Source organism: Ictalurus punctatus, chromosome 11, assembly GCF_001660625.3.
Source record: "Ictalurus punctatus breed USDA103 chromosome 11, Coco_2.0, whole genome shotgun sequence".
Lineage (NCBI taxonomy): Eukaryota > Metazoa > Chordata > Actinopteri > Siluriformes > Ictaluridae > Ictalurus > Ictalurus punctatus.
The window spans coordinates 7675960-7702832 of record NC_030426.2 but is presented as its reverse complement, the minus strand read 5'-3'; the positions used below and the strand labels follow the sequence as shown (position 1 = coordinate 7702832).

Below are 26873 nucleotides of genomic sequence, written 5' to 3'. Positions count from 1 at the left end.
CCAATCAAATGCTCTCTAGAATCCGAAGTGTCCCGCCTCCAACAGTATAAAAATCCAACTGTTAAGGGCTATGAGGTAAACTATACTCTACTGGCTATTAAAAAGAGGGCGGAGCCATTTAATATGCCCCGCCCTGACTTCTTGATTTCAGACGTCAAAACGCTGCACGTTTCTGGGCGCTTCACTGGGATTTTAATGAAATTATCCAAAATTATAATAACCTGTTTTAACTATCCTGAGCTGCCAGTCTATAGCAAGCGAACACCCAACCTATGCCTACGTTTGCAATCGTATTTTATGCTAAAGTTATTAGTGATGTTTACAATGAACATGATTAATGATTTTGATCCAGGGCTGTCATTGACTACGTTTACATGGACAGCAGTAATCTAATTATTGACCTTATTCTGGATAAGACAATATTCTGATTAAGGTGTTCACATTTTCGCTTTTATAATATTCTTTCATGTTCCCGATCTATCTTCTATAACATGTAAATGTTATAGAAGATAGATCGATTAACGGCACACGTCATTACGTCCCCACGCCACGCCGTCCGACGTTCCCTCCAGGATTTCACGTATCCACATACAGTCCGTCTTCTTTCATTTTTTATTTTACGAAAGCTTCAAGTGCAGTTAAATATTTGTCATGCTATACGTGCAAATAGACGACTGCTTGAAGCCGTGGGCTGCGTCCTAAACCGCGTACTTACATACAATACGGTAGCAGAAATACATGTATTTCGCCTACTGTATATTAGGTAAATACGCGGTTTCGGACGCAGCCGTGCTCTCTTGTTTGCCGTAAAACGGTTGAGCGCTGCCGTGTGTGATCGTGTCCTGTCGCAAAATGTGGTGAAATCTCCCACATGATGTTAATAATGTGATTAAGGTGTGCACATGTCTGTAATGCACCTCAATAACGCGACTAAAACAGGAATACTCCACATGTCTTAATTCCATTTGTGTTCACTCCGAGTATGACTTTAGTCAGATTACAGTGACCAATAATCACTGTTTACATGGTAGCTTCTTAATCAGAGTATCGTCTTAATCGGGTTAATATCGGAATATGGTTTCCCATGTAAACGTACTGATTGTCAGTTTATTAGATACTGCCCGGCAATACAAGTAGCAATTAAACAGTATTTTGTTGATTTCATCTTGTCTTTTAGCATCGGCACTACTGGTAGTTATATAGAAGGCAGTTAACTCACTTCGGTAAGTTTATCTAGTTCATCTAGATGCAAATTCTGAGTAAATGTTTCAGCTGTGCAGCATCTAAACGATATAAAGCTCAATTAAAAATAAAATTAGGTAAAAAATATTTTCCATTTGGTTCAGGTTAAAATCTATCTATCGATTTTCTAAAAGTAGAGGTGAAAGTTAAGTAGAAAAAAAAAATCATAATTTTGGTAAAACAATATATACACACACACACACACACACACACACATACATACATACATACATATATATATATATATATATATATATATATATATATATATATATATATATATATATATATATATATATATTATATACATGTGCTGCGACTGAGTGAACTGTTATATCTCTAGTACTAATTCACATCAAGTCATGTAGAACTGCACCTGGAGGTGAGAGCAGCAATGACTTTGCTCCACTGCTCCACCACAGGGGGGTGGTGTCTCCAATTTGCTAACATCTCTCTTGCTGTCTTCCAGTATGGTGGTGTTGGGAAGCAGCGTGTGCAGGCCAGGAACCAAACTTCAAACAGTACACTGATCAATTTCTCAGCCAGCTTCTCAGCTGTGCCACCTACAGGGGACAAGTACATCGGGCTTGTAAACACTAGATGAGCATGTAGTATTGACTAAACGATTTAACTTGTTCATAGTACGATCAAGCATGACAAGAGGTCATGTGGAAAAACTTCCAGTAACACAGAGCAGAGGTTGTACAGCACTGATTTGGAATTGAGAAAGAAAAGAAAAAAGACTGAAATGTGCTAGGCATGTGTTTTACAATGTTGGCATGGCTACAAACCTCCTACAGTGGGTGGGGCGAGCAGCGTGTCATTGATACGAAGCAGGAAGAGAAGCAGCACCTCCCACGTCTCTCTGGCCATACAGGCGGAGTCACGGGCGAGTTTCTGCACTGCAGACAGCACCTGCTGACACAGCTTGAAGTGCATCAGGCTGAAGTGTTCAGGCCTGTGAGAGACACACACACACAGAGAAGTGATTAACATTTGCATCACATATTGGTGTGCGTGCGTGTGTGCAGAAAATTAGACAGAGCAGGGTGAAATCGTTATAGATTACAACATAACTTGCGGATTTATTTGTTTGTTAAAATTAAGCATCACAGTGCTGAGTACTGGCTGACATACAAAACTGATCACTGGACTGTGTTCTGTCAGGCTTACATTTGCATACATTCAAAGCACAAAATATATGTCGGTGGATTGGACTGGAAAAATACGTTAAATACTAATCACTATCATTAGTCAAAGGCACAAGAGAAAGTAAGACAGTATTACGTGGCAATAAAATGCAGGAATGACTTATGGCTGGTTTGGGGAAAAACAACAACAGGCTTACAACAAATGCAAAAAAAAAAAAAAGTTCTGCAGATTATTTGCATGTAATGCTTAGATATGTTTTGTTTGCAAACAAAACATACCTATTTATTCAGTCAGTGAGTTTGGCAGACACCCTTATCCAGAGCGACTTACATATATCTCATAGAAATGAGCAGTTGAGGGTTAAGGGCCTTGCTCAAGAGCCCCAGCACTGGCAGCTTGGTGGTGCTGGAATACGAACTCACGAACTTCACACAGTGAATGAGTAGGTTCAGCTTTTACGTAGGTTTGCGTCTGTGTTTAAACATCCACGAATTGTGTAAGTATATGCCTTCCAGTATATTGTGTGTACGTCGAACCTGGTCCATGCTAGAGGTTGACCGACAGCGGATTAAACCGATACTGATAACCAAGTTGTGCGGTGCCTGTCGATAACCGATTAATCGACCGATAGTTTTAAAAAATGATACTGAATGAAAACATAACACTCAAAATGAAATATTGCTCAACTTTATAAACAAAAATATACAGTACTGACCGTACCATGAAAATGTACTGTACTTCTTAAAATAAAATAAATCTATAAATATGAATAAATATATATTAAATATGAATAACTATTAAAGTAAATAAAAGATATATGTCCAAATGGAACTAAAACAGTTACATTCCAAATAACAAATAAAAACAGAGACTTATAAAATGAATGGAAAAAAACTAAACACTACGTAAATATCGCAACATAATTTGTCAGTTTTTATTTCACCTCTAGAGGCCGCTCTCGTACTGTATAATGACGACGAACCCTTCTTAGCCGATCACGTGATTGACGCAACTGGAAAAACTATCGTTGTGGATTTTTGCCGATAGTTCCAGCAATCAAACTGATCAATCGGTCGACCTCTAGTTCATGTCCCTTGTGTAGTTCAATCCTGAATCAGTAAATCACAAGACAGACTGCGCAAATTGCACTTGATCATTAGTAGGTCACCTGATAACATGTATGCAAGCTACCGCATGTCCGTGCTAGAAACTCAACGACTTACCCGACTTAGGAAAACTGTGCGAGTCTGAATGAATAAATGAACTGACTCCAGTCACTGGAAATACTCAAATCATTCAACTGTACTAAAAGCTTACGTGAAAATGAAATAACTTTTTATAATTGATCTTGCTAGTAAAGGCGAAATCAATTATACAAACTACACAGCCTCGATATAAAGTCCAGCACATTCCTGCATTCGATCGATCACGCACATTATTACCTTGGCAGGAAGAGGTTGTAAAGATGTTTGAGGATAGTTTGGACATAAAGGTTGGGCTCTTTGATGATGGGTTGGGGTATGGAGTCTCGTGGTGACACCAGTGCCATGATCCAGTCCGTGTAGACATCCACGCACAGCTTGACTGTATCTCCATCCGATGGAAGAGTCAGACCGTAACATATTACCTCCATAGTCCATTTCACCTAAAGACGACCACGAGGTCACGAGAAAGATCAGAGACAATTGTTTCCACAAGCAATTGATCAAACGTCAAAAAATGGTAACAGCAAGTTAAACGTTAAATGATGTTTAATGGCCATCATGTGTCCCAGCTCTGCAATGTAGAAATTTATTATTATTATTAAAAGGGTGCACTGAATTGAAACATCAATTTTTTTTTAAAACGTCAGTAGTTTAATCTACTGTCTACATATGCTGACTAGTGACAAGTCAGATCAAGCTACCTAGGTATCCGTTATATAAATCATAGTTCTACACAGTATATGTCTAAAGAAAATTTTTAAAAATAATTTACCAAACATCTTTGACTGATGACTTCTACAAGACCATTATTTCTCCATTATTTTACCAGGCTCCCAAATCACCTTACAAACTCTATGAACATAAATAAATAAATAAATAAATAAATAAATAAATAAAAATTATATATAAACCATATCATTTCGACTTAAAATATGAAAGCTTGTCAGGTGAGGAAGGGAAACCAATTTCACCAGAAGCACCTTTAATGGGAACGTACAAATCAGGGTGAGCTAGCTAGCTAGCCAGCCGATGGGGCTATAAAAAATAAACATAACAGTCGACCATATCGTGTCAAATTTCTATAAAAGCAATATCACACTCACAAACGTGATTATGCTGAAGCAAACTGCTCATATTCGGTATATCCGCACTCGTGCAATAATGCTTAATTAAACTGTGAAATGAAAGTGCTTCTACTGTAATGTTTTTTTTTTTTTTTTTTTTTTTGGGGGGGGGGGGGGGGGCATTTAAACATATTGCTGAAGCAACAAAGTAACAAAAGAGGAAACAACAGACATGACTACTGCTCTCCTTACTAACTAAACAGTCACCGCCGACTGTTTCTAGCCAAGATGTTTACCTCCTTTTCGTTACGTCTCTAGACATTTCAAAACACCGTTTAGATCAGTGGTCACCAACCCCGTTCCCCGAGATCCACCTTCCTGAAGACTTTCCCTGCATCCCAACTGGCATACTCCTACTATGTACCAAAAATATGTACTTTTTTTTTTAAATGAAGAAAAAGTACATACTTTTGAGTGTGTATTAAAAGAGTATTGCAAATAATGCGACGTACTGACGCGTGAAGTAACGGAAGAGAACACCGTCACTGTAAACAAACTCCTCGCTGCATTTCTGCTTTTCTTCGATCGTTATTCCTTAAATAATTTACACTATAGAATTCAACTGAATTCATTTTCCACTTTTCATTTATACCTCGCATCCGTGAATTCGGGCGAAGCACACCGTCACACATCTCCTCCGCCCTGACGCAAGGAGTTGTGGGAAATATTAGCTAAAAAGAAAAAAGTGTCCACAGAGCCACACTTCAAAAAATTTACCAGGAATGGTAGACCACCCAGGCACCTTTGGGATACTCAACATACTGTGATGGGACATACTGGTTCTAATCTCGGATACTATTTAGTACGAGTAGTATGCCAATTGGGATTCAAGGCTAAGCTCGAACCATAATCGTGCCCACCTGACCATCTAATCATTGCCTTAAGACAGTGGTTCTCATCCTGGGGGGTGCAGAGTGATCGGAAGGGGGGCGCAAATTGTTTTCAAGAAGAGAAAATAAAAAACATACAGGGCATCGAATAGAATGTGCATAAATGGAAAAACCCAACGTTCCCTCTCCCTCTGTATTTTCTTTTTGCTGGGGAGAGGCGGAGCTTAGCCTGCATTTTATCTAGCTCTCAGTGCAGACCAGTGTTAAGATAAGATGATACTTTATTAATCCCCAGATGGAGAAATTATAGACCAAGTGTTGCCAAATTAGACACTTTCAGACCCCTTTAGTTACTTTTCTTTTTTTGCAAAAACAAAGCGCCTAGCGACAAATCTAGCGACTTTTTGGACAAACCTTAGCAACTTCCCAAATGTCTCCAGTACTGTCCTGCAAGCGTGAGGTCTTGCTTTCCCGCTGCACTCACACCTCTCTCTGCATCTGCTCTGTTCAGTGAGAGGCTGAGAGCCGGTGATTTAACAACGTCATGGATAACGAGACGCGCCCTTCGTCCCGATTTACATCATTCGTATGCGAATGATTTTAAAACGCAAGACGAATGTAATGCAACATGTTTTACATGTAAAATAGTCCACGTTATTACAGCCTAGTTCTCTTGTTCAAAGTAGTTCTAGTGTTCAGAAACATTTTTCATCATTCATGTTCCATACCTGTCCGTTACATAGTCTTATAAGTCATAAAAGTAATTTTTTTTTAAATCATAAAAGTTATGAAAAGTAAATAAAAAAAGTACAAAAACACAAAAGCAAAAAAAAAAAATCTATCTATCTATCTTTCAAAAGAGATTATAGATTAGGTTGTAGTTTTATATCTTCAGTGAACGGAGGCGAAACCAATCAGACTGGGTTTACAGGAAAATACTCGTGTCTTATTGGCTGACAGCTCTCAATTCTGCCAAACGCTAACTCGCACAGTCAGTGTGAGGAAAAATGGATATATGCCAATTTTTTTCATTTATTTTTAAACCAGTAAAGGGGTTTAAAGTGAAACATCCTCTGATGCTGAGCAGGAAAACAAGGTGTGTAAATGTATACGAGTTCCAGTTTACGTGAACATGATATGAGCAGAGCATAAGGAAAGATAATGTACTCTGCATGGCTCTGTAGCAGCTAAACCCATACAGTGATAGCGCAGTTGTGTCTCCCCTTGCCTAGCGACACCAAACTAGCCAAGTTAGAAAAGTTTAATATTTTTTCAGTCTGATAGTCCTACAAACAGTGTTAACACGTGAGGCAAGTTTTATTATAAATCCAACTTCTTCTAATCATGTCATACATTGACACGCTCTAAAATTACTGAAAGAACTATGAGTTTCACTTTGCAGTGTATTTACCCAACTCCGGTAATTAGACTAGAGACTAGGGTTATACATCATCGCAACTAATTAACTGTCCTAGGGTAATAATATAAAGCATTGTTACTCATTGCCAACAAATGACCTTGTGTGTGCACGACTCAAACTAAATTCTGTCTCAGAAACGCCCTCTATAAGATCAGTGTGATGAACATCCATTGCAGTGACAGAGAGCTTTAATACATGAACTTAATGTGGCACCGTCGCGACTGGAGAAATGACCGCAACAATCATATAGTAAAAGAAAACTAGCTCTATGTTCTCCATTGTAAAGATCTTGGGCAACTTTTGGACAAATAATGCTCATGCTATACTGGATACAAATCATGAAACTTGCTTATGATACAAAGTCCTTTTCTTTTGACAAATAATGGGTCCACAGCAGTGGTTTTCAACCTGTGCTCCACAGCTAGAGTGGAAGCTGTTTAGGCCTTTTTCCTGTTTTCACTGATTACCAATGTCCACAACTGTCTAACCGTATTTTAACAGACCTGACGTGGGCCCCCAGTAGCTTCTGCGGTTGCTTGTGTGGGCTGCAAGCTGTGAAACGTCGAGGACCTCAAATCTATATTAACAATTATACCCTAGGATTTATAGCGCCACTTCTATAGCTTTCTTTAACCAAATTTCAATGAGGAAAATATGATGTCAACGTGATCGTAACGGAAGGTGATCTGTGGTAAAATACCAAAAAGTACCTGACCTAAAAACAGTGCCTACAAAGAAAAAGCACCAAAAGTACATTCCTGGCACTCACTCGCATTATCCAAATAGCCTGAGGCCCGTGTGGAAGCTCGGGGGTGGAGACAATCGATAAAGATCAGATCCAGACAGAGACCGAAGGGAAATCACAGGATATCCTTCTACTGTTATCAGCCTGCACAGAAGCCTGCAGGAACCGCAAATACAATATAACAGATGGGGAAGTTAAAACTCCACAACATGGAAGTGAAACACACACACACACACACAATACTAGACTTAAGGGTCAGAGTTTGCAATACCACACACCTCACAATAAAAAACCCACAGAAATAAAAGGAAGTGCTTCAAGCGCTCATGTTAACACTGATACATGACTAAAGAATCTGCTTAACATCAGCAGGCTCAACAAGGGCAACGAGTCTCTTATGCATACCCTATGAAAATTTCCAAGGCAAAATTATGTAAATACACCACACAAAGGTTTCATCCAGACTGGATGCCAAATGCCTTTAGCAAAACAGATCCAGCGTGGCCTTTAGTGTTAGTGCTTGTGACTATAAACTGCACAGTAGACAGTCCTATGTGTTAAGGTTAAAGGTCTATAATAACAGCAGCCTTTAACAAAATATTAAAATGATCTGCATGTCATGAGCAATTCCCAACGCTGTACAAAAGATCTACAAATGAAAAAGTGACAAATTACAGGAAAGCTGTAACACAACGTTGGTAAGGTGTTTACGTGCCAGACAGCTTCAGCGCCAGTGCACCGGGGTATAAATTGTACAAGTTCCTGAAGCTGTACTGGAAAAATGAGCACCACTTTTGCACAGAGACGCAGTCCTCTACAAAAGTATTGGAACCGCAAGGGTGTTCAATTCGTTTGTTGTCGCTATACACTGAAGACGTTTGAGTTTTAGATTAGTAGAATTTCAGCTTTCGTTTGTTTATATTTACATCTCGGTGTGTTCAACACCTTTTGTGTCAGACCAGTCAATTTTTAGATGCGCAAAAGTGTTGAAAAAGATTTTGCTTGTTTTAGGGGGTTTTTCCCTTCCGTCTCCTCTTTGTATTTCAATCTGGTTTTCTGATTCTTACTGTTGAGGAGTGATACCTTCAACCCTGCCCTGTGGAGGTTGTTGGCGATGTCACTGACTCTCAGGTTTTTCTTCACAGCTCTCACAATCTTTCCGTCATCAACTGCTGCTGTTTTCCTCGACTGACCCATTTGGTGTCTCTTACTCAAGATACCCAAATTGTTGTACTGGCTATGCCTAATGTTTGTGGTAGATTTTCCCATTTTTTTTCTTAGCTTCAAAACGGCTTGCTTTTCTCCCACAGACAGCTCTCTAGTCTTCATGCTGGTTTATCCTTTTTAACAACAGTCTTCACAGGTGAAACGCACAGTTCGAAGCAAGTGTAAACAATCGATCTAACAGGGCACTCCTGGGCAACAAGAAACACAAAGATGTTTAACACATCTAGATGTAAATATCAGGACATGAAAGCTGAAATTCTGATCCATCGTCTCATTCATCTTGTGATCTCGACGACAAAAGAATTGACCTTACCCTTAGGACTCTATATAACAGATAACGGTTTCTCTTAAATTTGTCACCCATCTGCACATGCTACGTAGATCATTTAAGATCAAACAGCGCTGGCCGATCTTTATCCCGGTCAAGACAATATTAATATACTGTGTGGAAGGTATGTTACAATTCCAGCACGTGGAAATATAACGGCACGGCTGGCGCTTTTGTCCAAATTGTACAGATGACTTCAATTATCATCTAAGCAAAATAAAACCTACACTGAATGTCGGCTTGGTTCTGTTTCACTTCCTCAGCTGTGAGGAGGGAAGCTATTTGCCTTGACAAAACAATGGGCTATAGTCCAGCTGCTTGAATGTTACCTGAGAGAACTGACAAAATCACAGGACAAATTCTGATTAATTGAGGCATGTCAGCTGACAGTCTGTTAACAATGAAAAGAACCCAGACATGATTTCATGCTAGAGCTAAGCCTGCAGCGATTAGTCGACACAATCTATAACTAACAATAACACAATAGTGTAAGAGTTGTATAGATATCTCTTCCTGTGTAGAATGTAATACAATAGTGAAAACATTGGGGGCTGAAACAACACCGCTACTCCTGCACCGCGGACGGCCCAATTAACAGCGACCAATCACAACGGACTGGGACGACTGGCCAATCAGATCAGAGTACGCTCTCTGAAAGGAGGAGTTTGTAATGAATCCTTTAGAACGGATCATTGAACGAGTCGTTTGTGACACTGGGGGGAAAAAGGTAATGCAGTTTAAATTATGAGCACATTAAAGTGTTTTTTGGCCTTGGGTGCATGTAAATCTATTGTATGAGACCTTTAAAACAAAACTAAGCACGTTTCAAAACCATAATAGATGCGCTTTAACTTTTTTATTTTATTTTAAAAACACTCGAATCATTTCTGTCTTTAGAAATCAGAAAATATTTATTTGTAATCTTAACTTTATTTTGAAAAATGGTAAATGGTCTGCACTTATACAGCGCTTTTATCCAAAGCGCTTTACACTGTGTCTCATTCACCCATTCACACACACACACACACACACACTCACCCACCAATAGTAGCAGAGCTGCCATGCAAGGCGCTAACTTGCCATCGGGAGCAACTTGGGGTTCAGCGTCTTGCCCAAGGACACTTCGGTATGTGGAGTCATGTGGGCCGGGAATCGAACCGCCAACCCTACGATTAGTGGACAACCCGCTCTACCACCTGATCCACAGCCAGCCCATAAAAAATATTTATTGTAATCAGAAAATACTGGAATTCACCTCGTGACCCCTTCAGATCATTCTCAGACACCCCCAGTTTGAGAACCACTGGTTAAAATAGAGATAGTGATCCAAATACATTCTCAATTTTCTTGTGTTTTAATTTAAGGAATTCCTTATTTTGTCATTGGGAACAATCTCTACATTCTCCCTAGTAGAGAAAGTCATTAGAGTAACAAGATGTGAAAGGTTTAGTTTGAAATGAGGTCACAGAAATGGGAAAAAGCAACAAGACAATAAACAAACACCAAACGATATTTGTTAGTCTCTTTATAATCCGATCAGTCACTTATTTGTCAACAGGTTCACAGAAATAATCAAATAAAAATTCGAAGTTATAGCAGCACGTTCTCAATGAGCCTAATAAGTTATAAATGTGTGTTTAATCATTTACGCCAACTCTTTTCTATGGTTGTTGGGTGTGTTGTGTTGTGATCAGTTTAAATAGATGGTATTTTTACACACATACACACACCCACACACAGTCCCAGCATACCTCTTTATCTGTCTTGAGGAGACACTCGGAGGCAGGAGCTCCCAGGGTGGCACCCAGTGGGCGCACCACCGCATTGGCAACGTCACGGCCCACAGTGGCCGGGTACGAGTGCAGGACGCTGACGTGACCCTGATCGCTCTGCACCACCAGGTGCAAAGACCTCCATTCCGAGTACATGGCTGAGACTTCTACTGCATCCAGCTGAGCTCTGAGAACACAGAGAACACCAAAACACAATTAGGTGACCATCTCATCAAACAGCTGCAGAATGACACAATAATTCCCAATTCACTAGCAACAGGAACTGACTGAAATTGTGGTCTAAATGCCACGTTTAACTGGAACTCGACCTGGACAGATGTAGACGCTAGGACATGAACCCTTTCTGTCATTTAACACCGCATTCAGAGAAAAACAAGCAGAGAATTACAACAAGACGGTCTATATGTTTCTGTGCTGTTCACCTGACAAGTCCAGGCCATGAATCTGAACTGCAGCACTGTACATTACACCAAGGGTTTCCCGTGGTTATGCGAAATATATATTTTATACACACACACATATACATACATATACACACACACACACTAATATATATATATATATATATATATATATATATATATATATATATATATATATATATATATACATATATATATATATATATATATATATATATATATATATACACAGTTGTGCCCAAAAGTTTGTGTACCCCTTGCAGAATCTGCTAAATCTTAATTCTGTTAACAAAATAAGAGGGATCATGAAAATCCCATGTTGTTTTTTATTTCGTACCGCCCAAGTTCATGTACCTGCTGGTCAGGATTGCAGTGGAACTTGAGCCAATCCTGGGAACACCGTGTGTGAGGCGTGAACACAACCTGGATGGGATCCCAGTGCATCACAAGTAACATCACACACACATATATTCACACACACACACACACACACACACACACATACATATACACACACACACACATATTTACACACACACATACATATATACATATATACATATATATATATATATATATATATATATATATATATATATATATATATATATATATATATATATATATATATATATATATATATTAGTCGATCACACTCATTCACACACACACACACTCATTCACAAATATGGAGCAATTCAATGTAGCCAATCCAACAACTGGCTTGTTTTTGCCAAGTGAGAGGAAACGTGAAAACCCAGAGGAAACCCACTCATGTAAAAACTCCACACAGACAGAAACCTGAGTTCAGGACTGAACCAGGGACTGCAGAGCTGTGAAGCAGCAAAGCCACTCACTGCAGTGAGTAAATATATATTTTATATATATATATCCTTAAATAAACACAGTATCGAGGCACACAGTAAGACAGCAGTCAGAGCCATGTTCTTCAGAGAGTTGCCATAAAAGAACTTTCCCGTTCATGATTTAGTCATTTTGCCGATGCCACACTAAGCTGAATAATCATTAACATTTCAACGTTGAACAATACCACAGTAAACTCTTTGACTGCACATATTTCTGTCATGACTACACAGGTGAGGTTCAGGAGGGAGGAGGGGTGTAGCGTGTATAAAAACACTCCAGTGACACAACTGACACTTTCCAGGCTGCTTCCAGACTTTCTTTTCTCCTCTCCTTGCTGTGAACGTAAACAGACTGTAGTAAAACTCATCTTCACGAGCTGTGAGGTTAAGCAGAATGGAATAATATGTTTAAAGTGAAGTAACAAGAATGTTACAGGGACACGTAGCTGTAGACTGCTCCTTCATCTTGGACATGCCGCGGCCGTCCAGGTAAAACGAGGAAGCTCTGTTCGACGCTGCTCGTGTAAAATATAGAAAATATTTTAAAAAACCAACAGGATTAAGGACGGAAACGCTACAGCTGGCTCCTTAACCCAGCTTCAGTTCCCAATGAACCGATTAGAGAGCCGTGACTTGATTCTGTATATTGACTTGTTTCCGTTTGAAACAGGAAGTCAGCTTGACGGCGTGTTGAAGTGCTTGACTAACTGACTTAGCCATTAGAGGTCGACCCATCGCAGATTTCACCGATACTGATAACTGAAGTCGGGCGGTACCTGCCGATAACCGATTAATCGACCGATAGTTTTTAAGATTGATACTGAATGAAAACATAACACTCAAAGTAAAATAACGCTGAGCTTTATTCCAAAAATAAAAAGTACCATGAAGATCTACTGTGCTTTTCTAAATGAAATAAATCTATTTATTAACTATTAATAAATATCAAAGTAAAGAAAAGATATACGTCCAAACTGAACCAAAACATAACACTCCAAATAACACAAGAAAATCTGTCAGCGATAGTTTTTACTTCACCTGTAGATGTCGCTCTCGTACTGTATAATGACAGCGGAGTCTTCACAACCGCCGCAGTCGGTGTGGGTTTTTGCATGTAACCGTTAGTTCCGGCAAATATTTATCGTGATGATAAATCTTCAAACCCAATCACTCAAGCCAAAAGTGTTCGAGATATGCCACACCCCTGGCTGAATCTCAAGCCTCTGGGAGTGATGTGTCGTTCATGAACGATTCGCTCATTTTGAATGGATCTTCAATATGACTCGGGAACAGCAAGTAGTCTCAGAGAGTGATTCGTTCATTTCATCCCCATAGGTTCTGTACTGGAAACAGAAATGATTAGTTCACCTCTCGAGTCTTCGGGGTTCGAGTCGTTCGCTCTTCCGGTGACCACCGCATAGGCAATGCTCCATGCAGTATCTGAAACGGGATGAACGAACCAGTCGGACCCGAAGATTCGAGACGTGAACTAATCATTTCTGTTTCCGGGGAACAGACGTGATAAATGTGACGTGACAAAATGACTGAACGACTCGGATCAGGAGGTGAGGTGAACTAACAGACTGCATAGCTTGAAGACCCAGTTAAGCAATTAATTAATCATTGCTGTTTCTCGGCTGCATTAGCCTATAGTTTATTTTATAGTTTGTTAAGTACTACATGTGTTAGGGAATTTAACATGTAACATTTTAATTATATTCTGCTGAAATGAACGAAATGGCTCGAAAAAAAGATTCATTCATTTTGCTGAACGAGATTCAATGATCCGAACTTGCTATCACTAGCCTCTGGTATACTTTGTTCATTTTTTTCCCACGTGTATGCTAGCGTGTGCGCACAGTCGTATGCGTAGCCTTTCAAAGTATACTCCGTATACACATGTATACGTATACAGGCGGTCGACGCATGCACGTTATGACAACTTGCACTACTGTTTCTGGCCTAGAGTCAGTTCAGAGCAGAAAAGCAGGTCTTCTGGTGTGAAGGACGACAACGAAGACGAATCACAACACCACGAAGAACAATGCTCGGCCAATCTCACCACGATTAACACCCGTATACAAATCCTTTTACTCTTTAAGACTAGGATTAGACAAAAGCGGGTACTTTCTAACCTGCACTTGTTTTTCTTCGACTACCTTGAGAATCAACGGTCATGCATCACTGTTGCCACCTTGTGGAACAACTAAATAATGCAAAAGAATTAAATCAGGCTCTGCGCACACAGTACGCGTGTACTCTTCTGATTTGTGTCTAGCTAAAAATTATCATACGTTCTACTTAAACAAATCTGACAGCTGCTTAGCTAAACACGGAGAACCGTGAGAAGACTTTAGCAAGATGTTTTTCTGTCAACTACAGAGGATTTCTCAGCACCACCTTCACCGCGGCCTGTTTCAGAAGGGGAACTATTTGCAGAGGGTCCGTGGGAAAGTTTTTAAAATGTTTAAATAATATTACATTATATATATATATATATATATATATATATATATATATATATATATATATATATATATATAGTTAAATATATAGTTAAACCATACACACATCAAATGCCAAATGTCAGAACAATGTAAGATATGTTTTAAAATGAACCAATTTGGTCATTCGCGTGCGTTCACAAATATCCCGTTAGGGGAGCTGACGATCCGATTCGTTGATGGATTTATTTTAAATTTATTTACGAATGAAATGATAATTTGCAAAAACCTATGAGTGGTAGACAAGTTCAAGTGTCGCATTGATGGATAAAATAAACAAAAGATCATTCAGAGAGTCAAACTAAATGTCACAGCAACAATAAAATGTAAAAAATTAAATCTTGAAATGTTTTGAGTCAATTTTAACTGTCCAATGTTAATATTATTCATGTTAAATATTAATAAGATAAAAGAACACATATAGAAATAACTGTTTAAATATATAGCCTAAAACAGTGGTTTTTAAATTGGGGCCACCAGGGAGCGCCCGGGGGGCCTCAATTTGGTGTGCCCATCCCTCCAACTAGTATGTTTTCTCTTTCTCACTCTCAGACAACCACACACACACACACACACACAATCACACAATGAATTCCTAATGCAATGTAAAGATGTAAGATTAATAATAAAAAAAAAAGGGGGAATATTTTCAGAAGTCTGTATTTTTAATATGTTTTAAAGACATCTTGCAAAATGGAGGCCTCGCTCAAATGTTAATGCCATTTGGGGGGCCTTGCCCTGGAAAAGTTTGGGAACCCCTGTCCTAAAGTTGTCATGGAGTGAGGGGCTCCTCGTGGATTGTTCAAAATATGCTAGGGGTCCATAGCTCACAGAAGATTTTGGAATTATTCTGTACATGCAGCAGACATACCAGCACTTAACAAGGCCCAAGTCTGAAAAGTTCGGAAGACGCACAGGCGAAAACGCACAGGCGAAGACGCAACGAGATTTCGATGTTTTCTGCAAACAGTCACTACTTCAGAGCAAGACCTACTTCAGGGGGCGGGACATATACTTACTACAGGGCATTTCATTGGCTATATAAAAGACTAGTACAAGATGAATCATCAAAAAAACAAACAAAAAAAAAACCTGCTTTCCAGGAAGTGACGAACCATAAAATTAAAATGAGGATATCCCTCAAACTAATTTACTAAGTTATACCATCGTATTTGGTGTCCATAACACTAAGGGACACTTTAAAACACTGTCACTGCAGGTGTGACTTCCGTAGCCACAGCTCAGCTAGCTCCAACAGAAAAGAGGCTGCTACGTCTCAAACAGCACTCTGTCCTACTATATAACACACTAAAACACTACGACGCTGATTTGGACACACTATTTACCAATGTCCTGTGTGATTTGGGACACAGCCTCGGTGAGACAGGAAGCTAATCACGACAATACCACTATCTCTCATTTCCTCAGCGCGTTCAAACCAAAAGCGTTCCCCCTCAAACAAACAAACCTGTTAAATACTTTCCACTGTGGAAAGTGAGTTATATAATAACAATAATAAACAACAACAACACAAGCGTGTTAAGATGAAATCCATCTAAACAAAATTAGCTTGAGCTAAACTGGTGGTTGTTGTTGTTGTTATTGTTATCGAGCTGTTTTAACTCCTGAAATGAAACCTCGGGGATCCCTGATGACTATCAGCACATTAAAAACCCGGTTTCTCCCCACATTAGCTAGTTTCTTTCAAATAGGAGGACTTCTGGTACCAGTATTAGCTAGTAGCTAGCACCTAGCACAAGAGCCTAGCCTTGTTTGACGGATCATTCAGATTCTCTGACAGTTCAAGCTCCAGCCCGCGTTTCGAAACGACTTGTACTCTATGAATAAACGGTTTGTTTGCGGCATGCAGGAAACATTTTTTTCGTCTTACAAAAAGAAAGAAAACATGAGCAGCTCGGTGACAAGGTGAACTCGATTGGTATCTTCAACACTGTTAGCTTAGCCAGCTACATCGGTTATGTTATTGTAGGCCGCAATGCGGGACAATCCTGCAGGGATAGAAATATATATGTGTGTATATATACATACAAAGCCTGCTGGCGAACTAACTAACAAGAAGAGCGAAAAGCTATCATTACCTGCTTCCGATGTCATAGCACGCATTCGTGGCTTTTCAATGGATCGGGCAGGACGAAGAGGAGAAACTTTGCAGCATCTTTGTCACTAGCTAGATTACATCCATGGCTGTGCAGCGCAGACGTTTGGCCACAGAGCGATCAACACCAGGGGGCGCTGCACGGAGCTCAGCAACTAGGGAGGGAGGCCTGAGAAACAGGAACCGAGGCTGCATTCCAAATAGCTTACTAGTCACTATAAAGGCGCACTGAATAGTGCACAATTTTATCAACATCCTCAGTAGTGCACTTTTTTGTCTGATAGGATGCTGTTTAGGATTCAACCCTGGTCCATTAGTACGACTATCAGCGCATTACTAATCATTTAGTAGTAACCTTTTACTGTCGAAAATGCATGAAATGCTAAAGAACGGTGTTTCTTAACCATTTTGTAGCCAGGGAGCCCTTTAAGTACAATATACCTTCCATGGACTCTCTCAATACAGACTTATTTCATGAATATTATTTAAATATGGACAATAATATTGTGTCGGTTTATTAGCGCCATATATGCGCCTGCCTGTGTACACGTTTGGTCCAAGTTGACCTTATTTACAAACAGGCTTGTTTTTGAGTTGTTGAAGTTTGTCTTAACCCCATTCAGGTCAATTGACCAGTATATAACAGATAAATAATCGAGGAACTCAGTAATAAATGTAATAATGACTGGTGGGGTGTCGTGTCTACAACTGTTACAACCAAAAAACAAACCATCGTCCCGCTGGAAGTCCACCCACGTCTCATCATCATCCTGGTGGATGGCAGCAGATTCTTCTCAAGAATCTTTCGGTAAAGGGCTTCATTCATCGTTCCTTCAGTTATATGAAGTCTGCCAGTACCATGTGATGAAAAACAACCCCACACCATGATGTTTCCACCTCCAAACTTCAATGTTGGTGTAGTGTTCTTAGAGTGATGTGCAGTGCCATTTCTTCCCCAAACACGGTGTGTAGTATAACAGCCAAAAAGCTCAATTTTACTCTCGTCTGACCACACTACACTCTCCCAGTATTTCATAGGCTTGTCCAAATGAGTTGTAGCAAACTTTAAATGAGCTTTGATGTGCCTTTTCTTTAGTAATGGAGTCTTGCAGGGTGAGTGTGCATAGAGGCAACGGCGGTGGTCTGCACTGCCTATAGTTTTCTCTGTGGCAATGGCACCTGCTACCTCCAAGTGTTTCTGGAGCTCTTTCCAGGTGGTCCTTGGTTCTTGGGCTTCTATTCTGACTATTCTTCTGACTCCCTGGTCAGAAATCTTGCAAGGAGCTCCTGTGCGTGGCCGGTTGATGACGGAGTGATGTTGCTTCCACTTGCGGATAATGGCCCCAATGGTCTACTGGAAGATTCAGAAGTTTTGAAATATGTCTGTATTTGATTCCATTAATATGTTTTGCAACAATACGGTTGTGACGGTCTCGGGAGAGCTCTTTGCTTTTACCCATCATGAGATGTTTCTTGTGTGACACCTTGGTAACAAAAATCCTTTTTATAGACCATCAATTTACTAACCCAGCTGATATTAATTTGCATGGATAGAGGGTATAATTACTTATGGATTTCAGCTGGTTCCTTGCCTTACCATGCCTTGGTGAACTGATTTTTCTTAGTGTGTTCAATACTTTTTTCCTGTGTCATTCCACTTTATTAAACATAAATTTATTTATGGACTTTAATGCTGTGAATTCTTTATATTTCCGGATTTCTTGAGTTAATATTGATGTCTGGTGAAAATTTCATGTGAATAGCCTCATTGGAAATATATTTACTGATTTTTTTTTTATTATTTATTTTTTTTTTTGATGCGTTCAATACTTATTTCCCCCACTGTGACTAAAGGAAAGGTTGCTGGAAGACGGCGGTGTTTATTGCAAATGCTGTAATAAATAAATAAAAGGCCTCAGCATGCATGCACATATGCATAAGGAGGTATCTGGGTGATTCCCTCAGCCCCTGGTAGTTTAACACATACGGTACACACAACTTGCAAAAACCTCACACTCTTATGCCAGAATCAAGTACTCCAGTCAAAAGCATATACTCCCATACTACTAAATTGCATAATTGCACACAATACCATAGCTGGTTAAGGCTACCATTGGTTGGATCAAAAACAGTACCTATAAAAGTATTGCACCAATCAACAAAGAATCATGTTTGAACCTATTCAAATAAGTTTATTCTACAACTGGTCTTTAATGGGCCTCATGCTGATGTTCCTGCACAGATCTGCCATCATCAGTATTGCAACCATTACCATGGCAACTCTATTTTGATTCATATAAGTATTGCATGGCAGGACTATTTTTCACAGCTAGCAAAACAAAACAGTTTAGTTGGTGAATAATGCATGTTAGTTTGAGAATCAACTATTCTGGTGGTTTTAAAGAATCCAAGTAAATCCAGTCCCCATATTATTTTGGTTATAAAGAGGCAATTGTAGAATAAACACATGCTTGAGCAATATAAGCAAACCGTTCCTCACCTCTGTGGTCAGAGGTTCTGACAGGAAAACCAAAGAATATGTTTTGCTTGATTTTTAAGAGATAGACTCATGCAAATTATTTGGAACTCGTACTGTTAATGTTGTGACACTTTTACTAATATCTACATATTTACTTCCAACTTCAAACTTGATCATTTTAGTAACATTTTAATAACTCATTCTGTGGTTAGCATAATAATTATGTAGGAAACATAATTAGCAAGTTGCTCAGGAAGAAAATACATGCTACTGAATGTGTCTATTATAAAAAAAAATAAAAAAAAAATAAAAAGTAAAGCCCTCTGTTGTTTATTTTTTTCAGACTGGTAGTGCATTTGAATTCTGACTCCAAAAAAAGTAGAAAATGTATCTAATGCAATATAACTGAGATAACTTAGAATGTATCCATCCCTGGATAAAGTTCAGTTTTATGTGCCTGAAATCACTCATCCATCCATCCATCCATCCATCTTCCATACCGCTTTAACCTTTTCAGGGTCATGGGAAACCTGGAGCCTATCACAGGGAGCATTGGGCACAAGGCGGGGTACACCCTGGACAGGGTTCCAATCCATCGCAGGGCACAATCACATACACACTCACACACCCATTCATACACTACGGACACTTTGGACATGCCATGAAATCACTCATGTATTCTTGTAAAAAAAAAAAAAAATCTTCCACTAGTGTGTGGTGAATAACTCCTGTAGGTTTGAGGAATGAGGAGTATGCTGGCAGAAACAGACTGCCGAATGTATGATTGTCAGTAAACCACTCATGCTCCCCGGCAGCAGAGTAAAAACTGACATTATCCCAAATAACAGTGTGACTGCTTTGGCTGCCCTCACTCCCTCTGCTCTTGAAGGACATTATTATGAAGATAGCCGAGGAAAGCTAGTAGATGTGCAGTGTTGTATTGGTCCAGGGTAACAAGGCACAATAGCTCATGGCAGTATATTGTGATATTTCATTCATGAGACATCCACAGTGACCCAGTGGCCTATAACGCTCTACCCCCATTTCTTCCTTTTGGTCATGGTAAACCCAGCTTCATCAATGAAGTTGTACTCTCTGTACAATGAAGGTGTATCCCTGGCATCAAGCTTGAAATCTGCCTACCAAAAATATGCAATTACATATACAGTATAATAGGATTGTGTAGGATTGCAGTAAATCATACATACTCTAGCAGGTTATCATATAACACACAGTACCACACTATACTGTACGTTTCTATCTCGGGCTTACTTGCAGATTCCAACTTTTCCAAATTGTGGTTCTTATGGTTGGTAACATTTTCTGTATTAATTTCCAGTGGATCCCAATAGACATGTTTCACTGACACTCTGTTACAGTGAAGCAATGTGGTCAGCATTTGTATTACTGATCTAAGATAAATCTAAGATAAATTAGATTTCATTCAATTGACAATGACCATGGCCTGACTCTAGAATGTTGTTGTCTCTCATGTCTACAAAACACAGACGTATTTTCATTAAGGGTCATGGGTGGATCAGTGGTTAAGGTACATGTTCTGGCCTGCTAATCAGAGACTGTGAGTCCAAAACCCAGCACCACCAAGCTTCCACTGTTGAGCCCTTGATCAAGGCACACACACCCTCTGTTCCAGGGGTGCTGTATCACTTTGCTGTATTTTTATAAATGACTTTGAAGCCTGGTTTTCTTTCTTTCCCTTTCATACAGGAAAACAGAATATAGCACCCAAGGGCATGTCATGAATAACAATACTTTATTGTATTTCACATAATACAGTATGTAAGTAAAATACAAACAAGAAGTACAACAGGGCAGAAAGCTGAGTCCACTCCAGTTTTACAGTACTGTAGTGCAATGAACAGTTTTTGTCTGAAACTCTGCATTGTGAAGCAGCTCAAATCTAGGTCTTTGCCCAGATTTACTCAGGAACGTACCATAGACAAGGACATGGATGAATAGAGTAGAGAGAATTGTTCTCCTTCTTCTTTTTCTTCCTCTTTGGTTTCTACATCCTCTTTAGTGTGCTTGTTCTTCTGTCTCAGCATGTGAACACATTTGTGGCCCTATTCAACTATCCTAAGAGTCTGACTGGACTTTAAGTCAGTTTAGTTGTTGCGTGATTGTCTAATAAAAACTGGGTGTTAATTTGAGGATTTGAGTTAATCACACTGAATAGCTGAGTGAACTCAATCTTTACCTCCTGTCTTTTATTTGCTGGCTGACATTGTGGCTTGGGATGCTTTGCTCATTGAATTATTAATATAGAAACACTTTCTGAAGTTCACTGATTTATATTATACAAACACAGTCATACCAGAATGGGCTCTACAAGCATATGCTGTATGCTTCTTCTAAAATTAATCAGAGATGTAATCTGCAGAAGGATATGCTAACTTGTGCTTTGGCTTAGATTTCCCAAGTGTTGTATTTGACAGACTGCCACTATAGACTAATCAAATCAGTAAATACAGTATTTTAGCTGTTGAACAAATGTATGAAATGAACTTATGTTTAAAAGGTGTAGTGCTTTTACATCAATTTATTGTCTAATGTATGAAAATGACAGCCTATAGGTGCTGAAGAAGCTAGATATTACATGCGTCCATTTATGCCTTTGGCCTGTAATTCCATCCATCCATCCATCTTCTACCGCTTACTCCTTTTCAGGGTCACGGGGAACCTGGAGCTTATCCCAGGGAGCATCGGGCACAAGGCGGGGTACACACTGGACAGGGTGCCAGTCCATCGCAGGGCACAATCACATACACACTCTCACACCCATTCATACACTACGGACACTTTGGACACGCCAATCAGCCTATCATGCAGGTCTTTGGGAGGAAACCGGAGAATCCGGAGGAAACCCCCGCAGCACGGGGAGAACATGCAAACTCCACACACATATGACCTCGGCGCGACTCGAACCCCCGACCCTGGAGGTATGAGGCGAATGTGCCAACCACATTCTATACTGTAATTAATACTGGCCTGTAATTAATATGTCTAAACATTGTTTGAAGAGGGTATTTACTGGTACTAGTACCCCAAAACAAAGCCATAGTTTGCTGATCTATAACAAACGCAGGTACAGAGCAAATCATTGATGCAACTAGTGCAACTATATGGCTGCAGGGCCATCATATTTATTGGTTTGAATATCTTTAATTTAGAAATTTCTACCACTTCTAAGCACATTGATCTGCCTTACTGTTCACGAAATCAGGTCAATCATTCATGTCTTTTGCCAAGGTCCACAAAACTCCCGTCAGAATAATGAATACTACAATAATTTAGTGAGACACATTCTGTCATAAAAAAAATAAAAATAAAAAGCTTCAAATTTAGCATTTTGAATGTTCACTGATTTCAACACAGCCCCAGAAGCACTGAGCTTACACAGCTGATGAAGGACTTTTGTCTGAGACCTTCTGTTTCACTGGACATAATTGGACACGAATTGACACCATTTCCGTGGATAAATTATACAGTTTGAATCAAAATGCAAAACACCAAAAGTAAAAGACTCTTTGCTTTACAATCTGGACAGCATAAAAGTGTTAGGAATCCCAAAACCAGTAGATGGCAGCACATCCACATTGAATACAGTGAGAACACAAACACAATCAAGTACAACACTGTATGCCATGGTGTATTAAAGAGAGAGAGAGAGAGAGAGAGAGAGAGAGAGAGAGAGAGAGAGAGAAGAGTCTGCTCTTCTTCACTTTCCTTTCTAAACTTAGGAGAGCTTGCTCTGCTGCTTTCTCTATCCTTATAATAGGAAAGTACTCCATTTCAGGAGTTTTCTCTATAGGGATTGAGTTGGTCTACAGGTAGGCTACGCAGATATAAATGTACTTGTCAGCAGAACAATTATGCTTCCTTCACATCTTAAATGCTGAGCAGAAAGGCTTGATTGCAATCTGATGATGAGCTTGTTATTTTGCTCACAAAGGAACATTTGTCATCAGATGTTAATAACCTTCACATCTTCATTCCTACTGTATTTGTGTTCTCAGTCTTTAAGGACAAAAATAATCGTTTTATGATATCAGCTTCTGGCTTTATGTAGAACAGGCTGAAGCCTAGTACAAAAAGATGCAGGCACGCACACATTCACGCACACACACACTAAAGGAAAAAAAAAATGAAGAAACAGCAGTTTACTGTGCAAAAGAAGAACCTTATCTCAATGCCAAAACTTTTTTTTCCTCTGTATCACTTTGTTGCTGATTGCTTAATAACACAATACTGATTGAAAGTGATTGCATATTCCAAAGGAATGCGTAGGAGGCGTATGTGTGTGTGTGTGCGTGTGTGTGCGTGCGCGCGCCGTGGGTGCACGGCGCGCGCGCGTTTGTGTGTGTGTGCGCGCGCGCGGCATGCATGAGTGTTTCCGGCATGTATTCGTCCTGGTATTGACAACAGAATGTTTAACAAATGTCTCCTAAATAATTTTATTTTATTTCATTTACAAGATCTAAGGGTGCAACATCTGAAACACACACACACACACACACACACACACACACACACACACACTTCCACCACTGCCATCACTTGTGTAAGATTACTATTTGTCTACATTGCATTGTTAATTATCTCAGTTATATTGCATTAGATACATGTTCTACATTTTATGAAGTCAGAAGTCAAATGCACTACCAGTCTGACAAAAATAAACAACAGAGGGCTATAATAATAATAATAATAATAATAATAATAATAATAATAATAATAATAATAATAATAGACACATTCAGCAGCATGTATTTTCTTCCTGAGCAACTTGCTAATTATGTTTCCTAAATAATTATTATGCTAACCACAGAATGAGTTAGTAAAATGTTACTAAAATGATCAAGTTTGAAGTTGGAAGTAAATATGTAGATATTAGTAAAAGTGTCACAACATTAACAGTACGAGTTCCAAATAATTTGCATGAGTCTATCTCTTAAAAATCAAGCAAAACATATTCTTTGGTTTTCCTGTCAGAACCTCTGACCACAGAGGTGAGGAACGGTTTGCTTATATTGCTCAAGCATGTGTTTATTCTACAATTGCCTCTTTATAACCAAAATAATATGGGGACTGGATTTACTTGGATTCTTTAGAATCACAAGAATACTTGATTTTCATCCTTTCTGCCTTAGCTTGGTGAATAAAAGACTGCAGTGCTGATTTCAGACCATGTCCCACACTGAAACAACAGTATCCTTTATTTATTCCCAGTAACCACCCTGTGGAGTGGCGCTTGTCGTTCTCTAATTACCCGTGTTGTCTCAAAGCTTCTGTTGTTGTTTTCGAAGCGCTAAGAGGGTCAGGCACGACTTTTAGTGAGAACTAAGATAGTTGATCACAAAAGCCATGAATAATACAACACTACGCTGTCTCAGAGACTAAATCAAGTAGAATAGGACTTGAATAAGTCCAGTCAAAATCAAATAGCTGTTTATAGCATTCCAATTTAGAGATAAACCATGTGTGCTGCATTTGTAAACAGCTTAGTTCAGAGTCGCCATTATGCTGTTCTTCTTATTACTTGATTACTAATGCACTCTTGCATTAGTAATACGCATCTAACTGCTTTTATCAGCCAATTTCATTATTTAAAAGGTGGCCTACCATAAGATGTTTTAATGTTATTGTGCATTGCTAATAAAGTATGAAAGCACTTTATGAAATAGCTCTAAGTGTATTTTGAAGAATCAGTGTTAAGCCTCTCATTAAGAGCTTTGGAAAGCTTCAGTACTGAAAGTGTTTGGTGGGAACTGTGAAGCATGAGCAGTGTTTGCATTTTACTCAGCAGATACTTACACACGTGAAGGCCGCGGGTTTTCAGCACTGAAACATTATGAAACTGCTTCGTTTCGCCCACACCACCGCATGCTCTCTTTCTTTCTCTCTCTGACCTGTCTTTAAACCAGCCATTTCTCACCAAGCACCAGCTTATTTTTCATAATATCTGTTGCATTTACTTGTCTCCTTTTTACTACAGCAGGCAATTTTTTTCTTCTGCAACCACATCTAAATGTCACGGCAGTAGTGGAAACTCAGTCTCTCCATGTGTGATGATGGACTGTCCAAATGCTTGTGCCTCTCCCTATTCTCCAGAAATGAAACTTGTCTGCTATTACAAAGTGATCATTTCTTGGTAAATATTACAGGGGGTTACACAACAGTTTAGTAATCACTTTGCAACAAACACACACACGCACACACACACACACACACACACACACATTTTGATTGAACAATCAAAATTATTCAACGCCCATTGCAAATCAGGTTTATTGTAAAAATGTACAGACTTTCAGCTGTTTGCTATGAACAAATCAAACAAAAGCAATTGAAATAGTTCAACACAATGAATGCTTCAAGTGGTTTCCCCAAATTCAACTGAAAATGCAAGTTATAATGATTTCTCCAGTTTCAAAATCATTCAACCCCCTAGATAGAATCCCTCACAACAGCACAAATATACAAAACAGGTGTTGTCTCGAGCACAACCAGGTGTGCTTGAGCTGGAACACATGAAATACCTGAACTGACTAGGGGTAGAAAATGTATGAAATACCTGAACTGACTAGGGGTCGAAAATACATGAAATTCCTGGATGGGCAGAAAAGGAAGTTGTCAACAGCTGCAACCAGATTTCTGAGAAGGCAGGTTGTGAAAAATCCTCGGGTGACTGCAAAAGTCTTGGTGCCAACAGGCACTGAGGTGTCAGTGAGCACAGTTAGGCACAAGTGTACTAAACGCAGAAGGCTTCCATGCCAGAACTCCAAGACGTACGCCACTACTGGCCCAATAGCACGAGATTAGTCGGCTCAAAATCATATAAATAAGCCTGAGAAGTTTTGGGATTCTGTTCTGTGCAGCGATGAAACAAAACTGGAACTTTTCGGCACAATAGGTCAGAGGTATGTCTGGAGAAAGAAGAATGAAGAAAGAACACTCTGTAACAGTCAAGCATGGTGGTGGCTCGGTGATGCTCTGGGGCTGCTTTGCATCCTCTGGCACTGGAAACCTGCAGCGTGTGGAAGGCAAGATGGACTCATTGAAGTATCGGGAAATCCTAGGAGAAAACATCATGCTGCCTGTGAGGAAGCTGAAGCTTGGGCATCATTGGACCTTCCAACAGGACAATGATCCCAAGCATACCTCAAATTCGACCAAGGCTTGGTTGCAGAAGGAGTTCTGGAAGATTCTCCAGGGCCATCACAGTCACCTGACTTGAACCCCATAGAAAATCTCTGGTGGGATTTGAAGAAGGCGGTTGCAGCACGCAAACCCAAGAATATTACTGAACTGGAGGCCATTGCTCATGATGAATGGGTTAAGATCCCTCAGGAATGCTACCAGAAGCTGGTGTCTGGCTATGTATCTCGTTTGCAGCAGG

At 39.5% G+C, this 26873-nt stretch overlaps 1 protein-coding gene across 9 annotated transcripts in view; it reads right to left on the bottom strand.

Moving 5' to 3' along the window:
• Positions 1 to 17104, bottom strand: part of ralgapb (Ral GTPase activating protein non-catalytic subunit beta) — a 51661-nt gene extending 34557 nt beyond the window's left edge. For all 9 annotated transcript variants that reach the window (XM_017480217.3, XM_017480219.3, XM_017480218.3 and 6 more), the window contains exons 1-5: positions 16958 to 17104; positions 11025 to 11232; positions 3837 to 4039; positions 2034 to 2200; positions 1619 to 1805 (exon numbers count right to left, since the gene is read on the bottom strand). In XM_017480217.3, the coding sequence (XP_017335706.1) occupies positions 1619 to 1805; positions 2034 to 2200; positions 3837 to 4039; positions 11025 to 11201 (734 nt within the window). In that variant the 5' untranslated portion in view covers positions 11202 to 11232; positions 16958 to 17104. The remainder of the gene's footprint in view (positions 1 to 1618; positions 1806 to 2033; positions 2201 to 3836; positions 4040 to 11024; positions 11233 to 16957) is intronic.
• Between the last annotated feature and the right edge of the window lie 9769 nt (positions 17105 to 26873).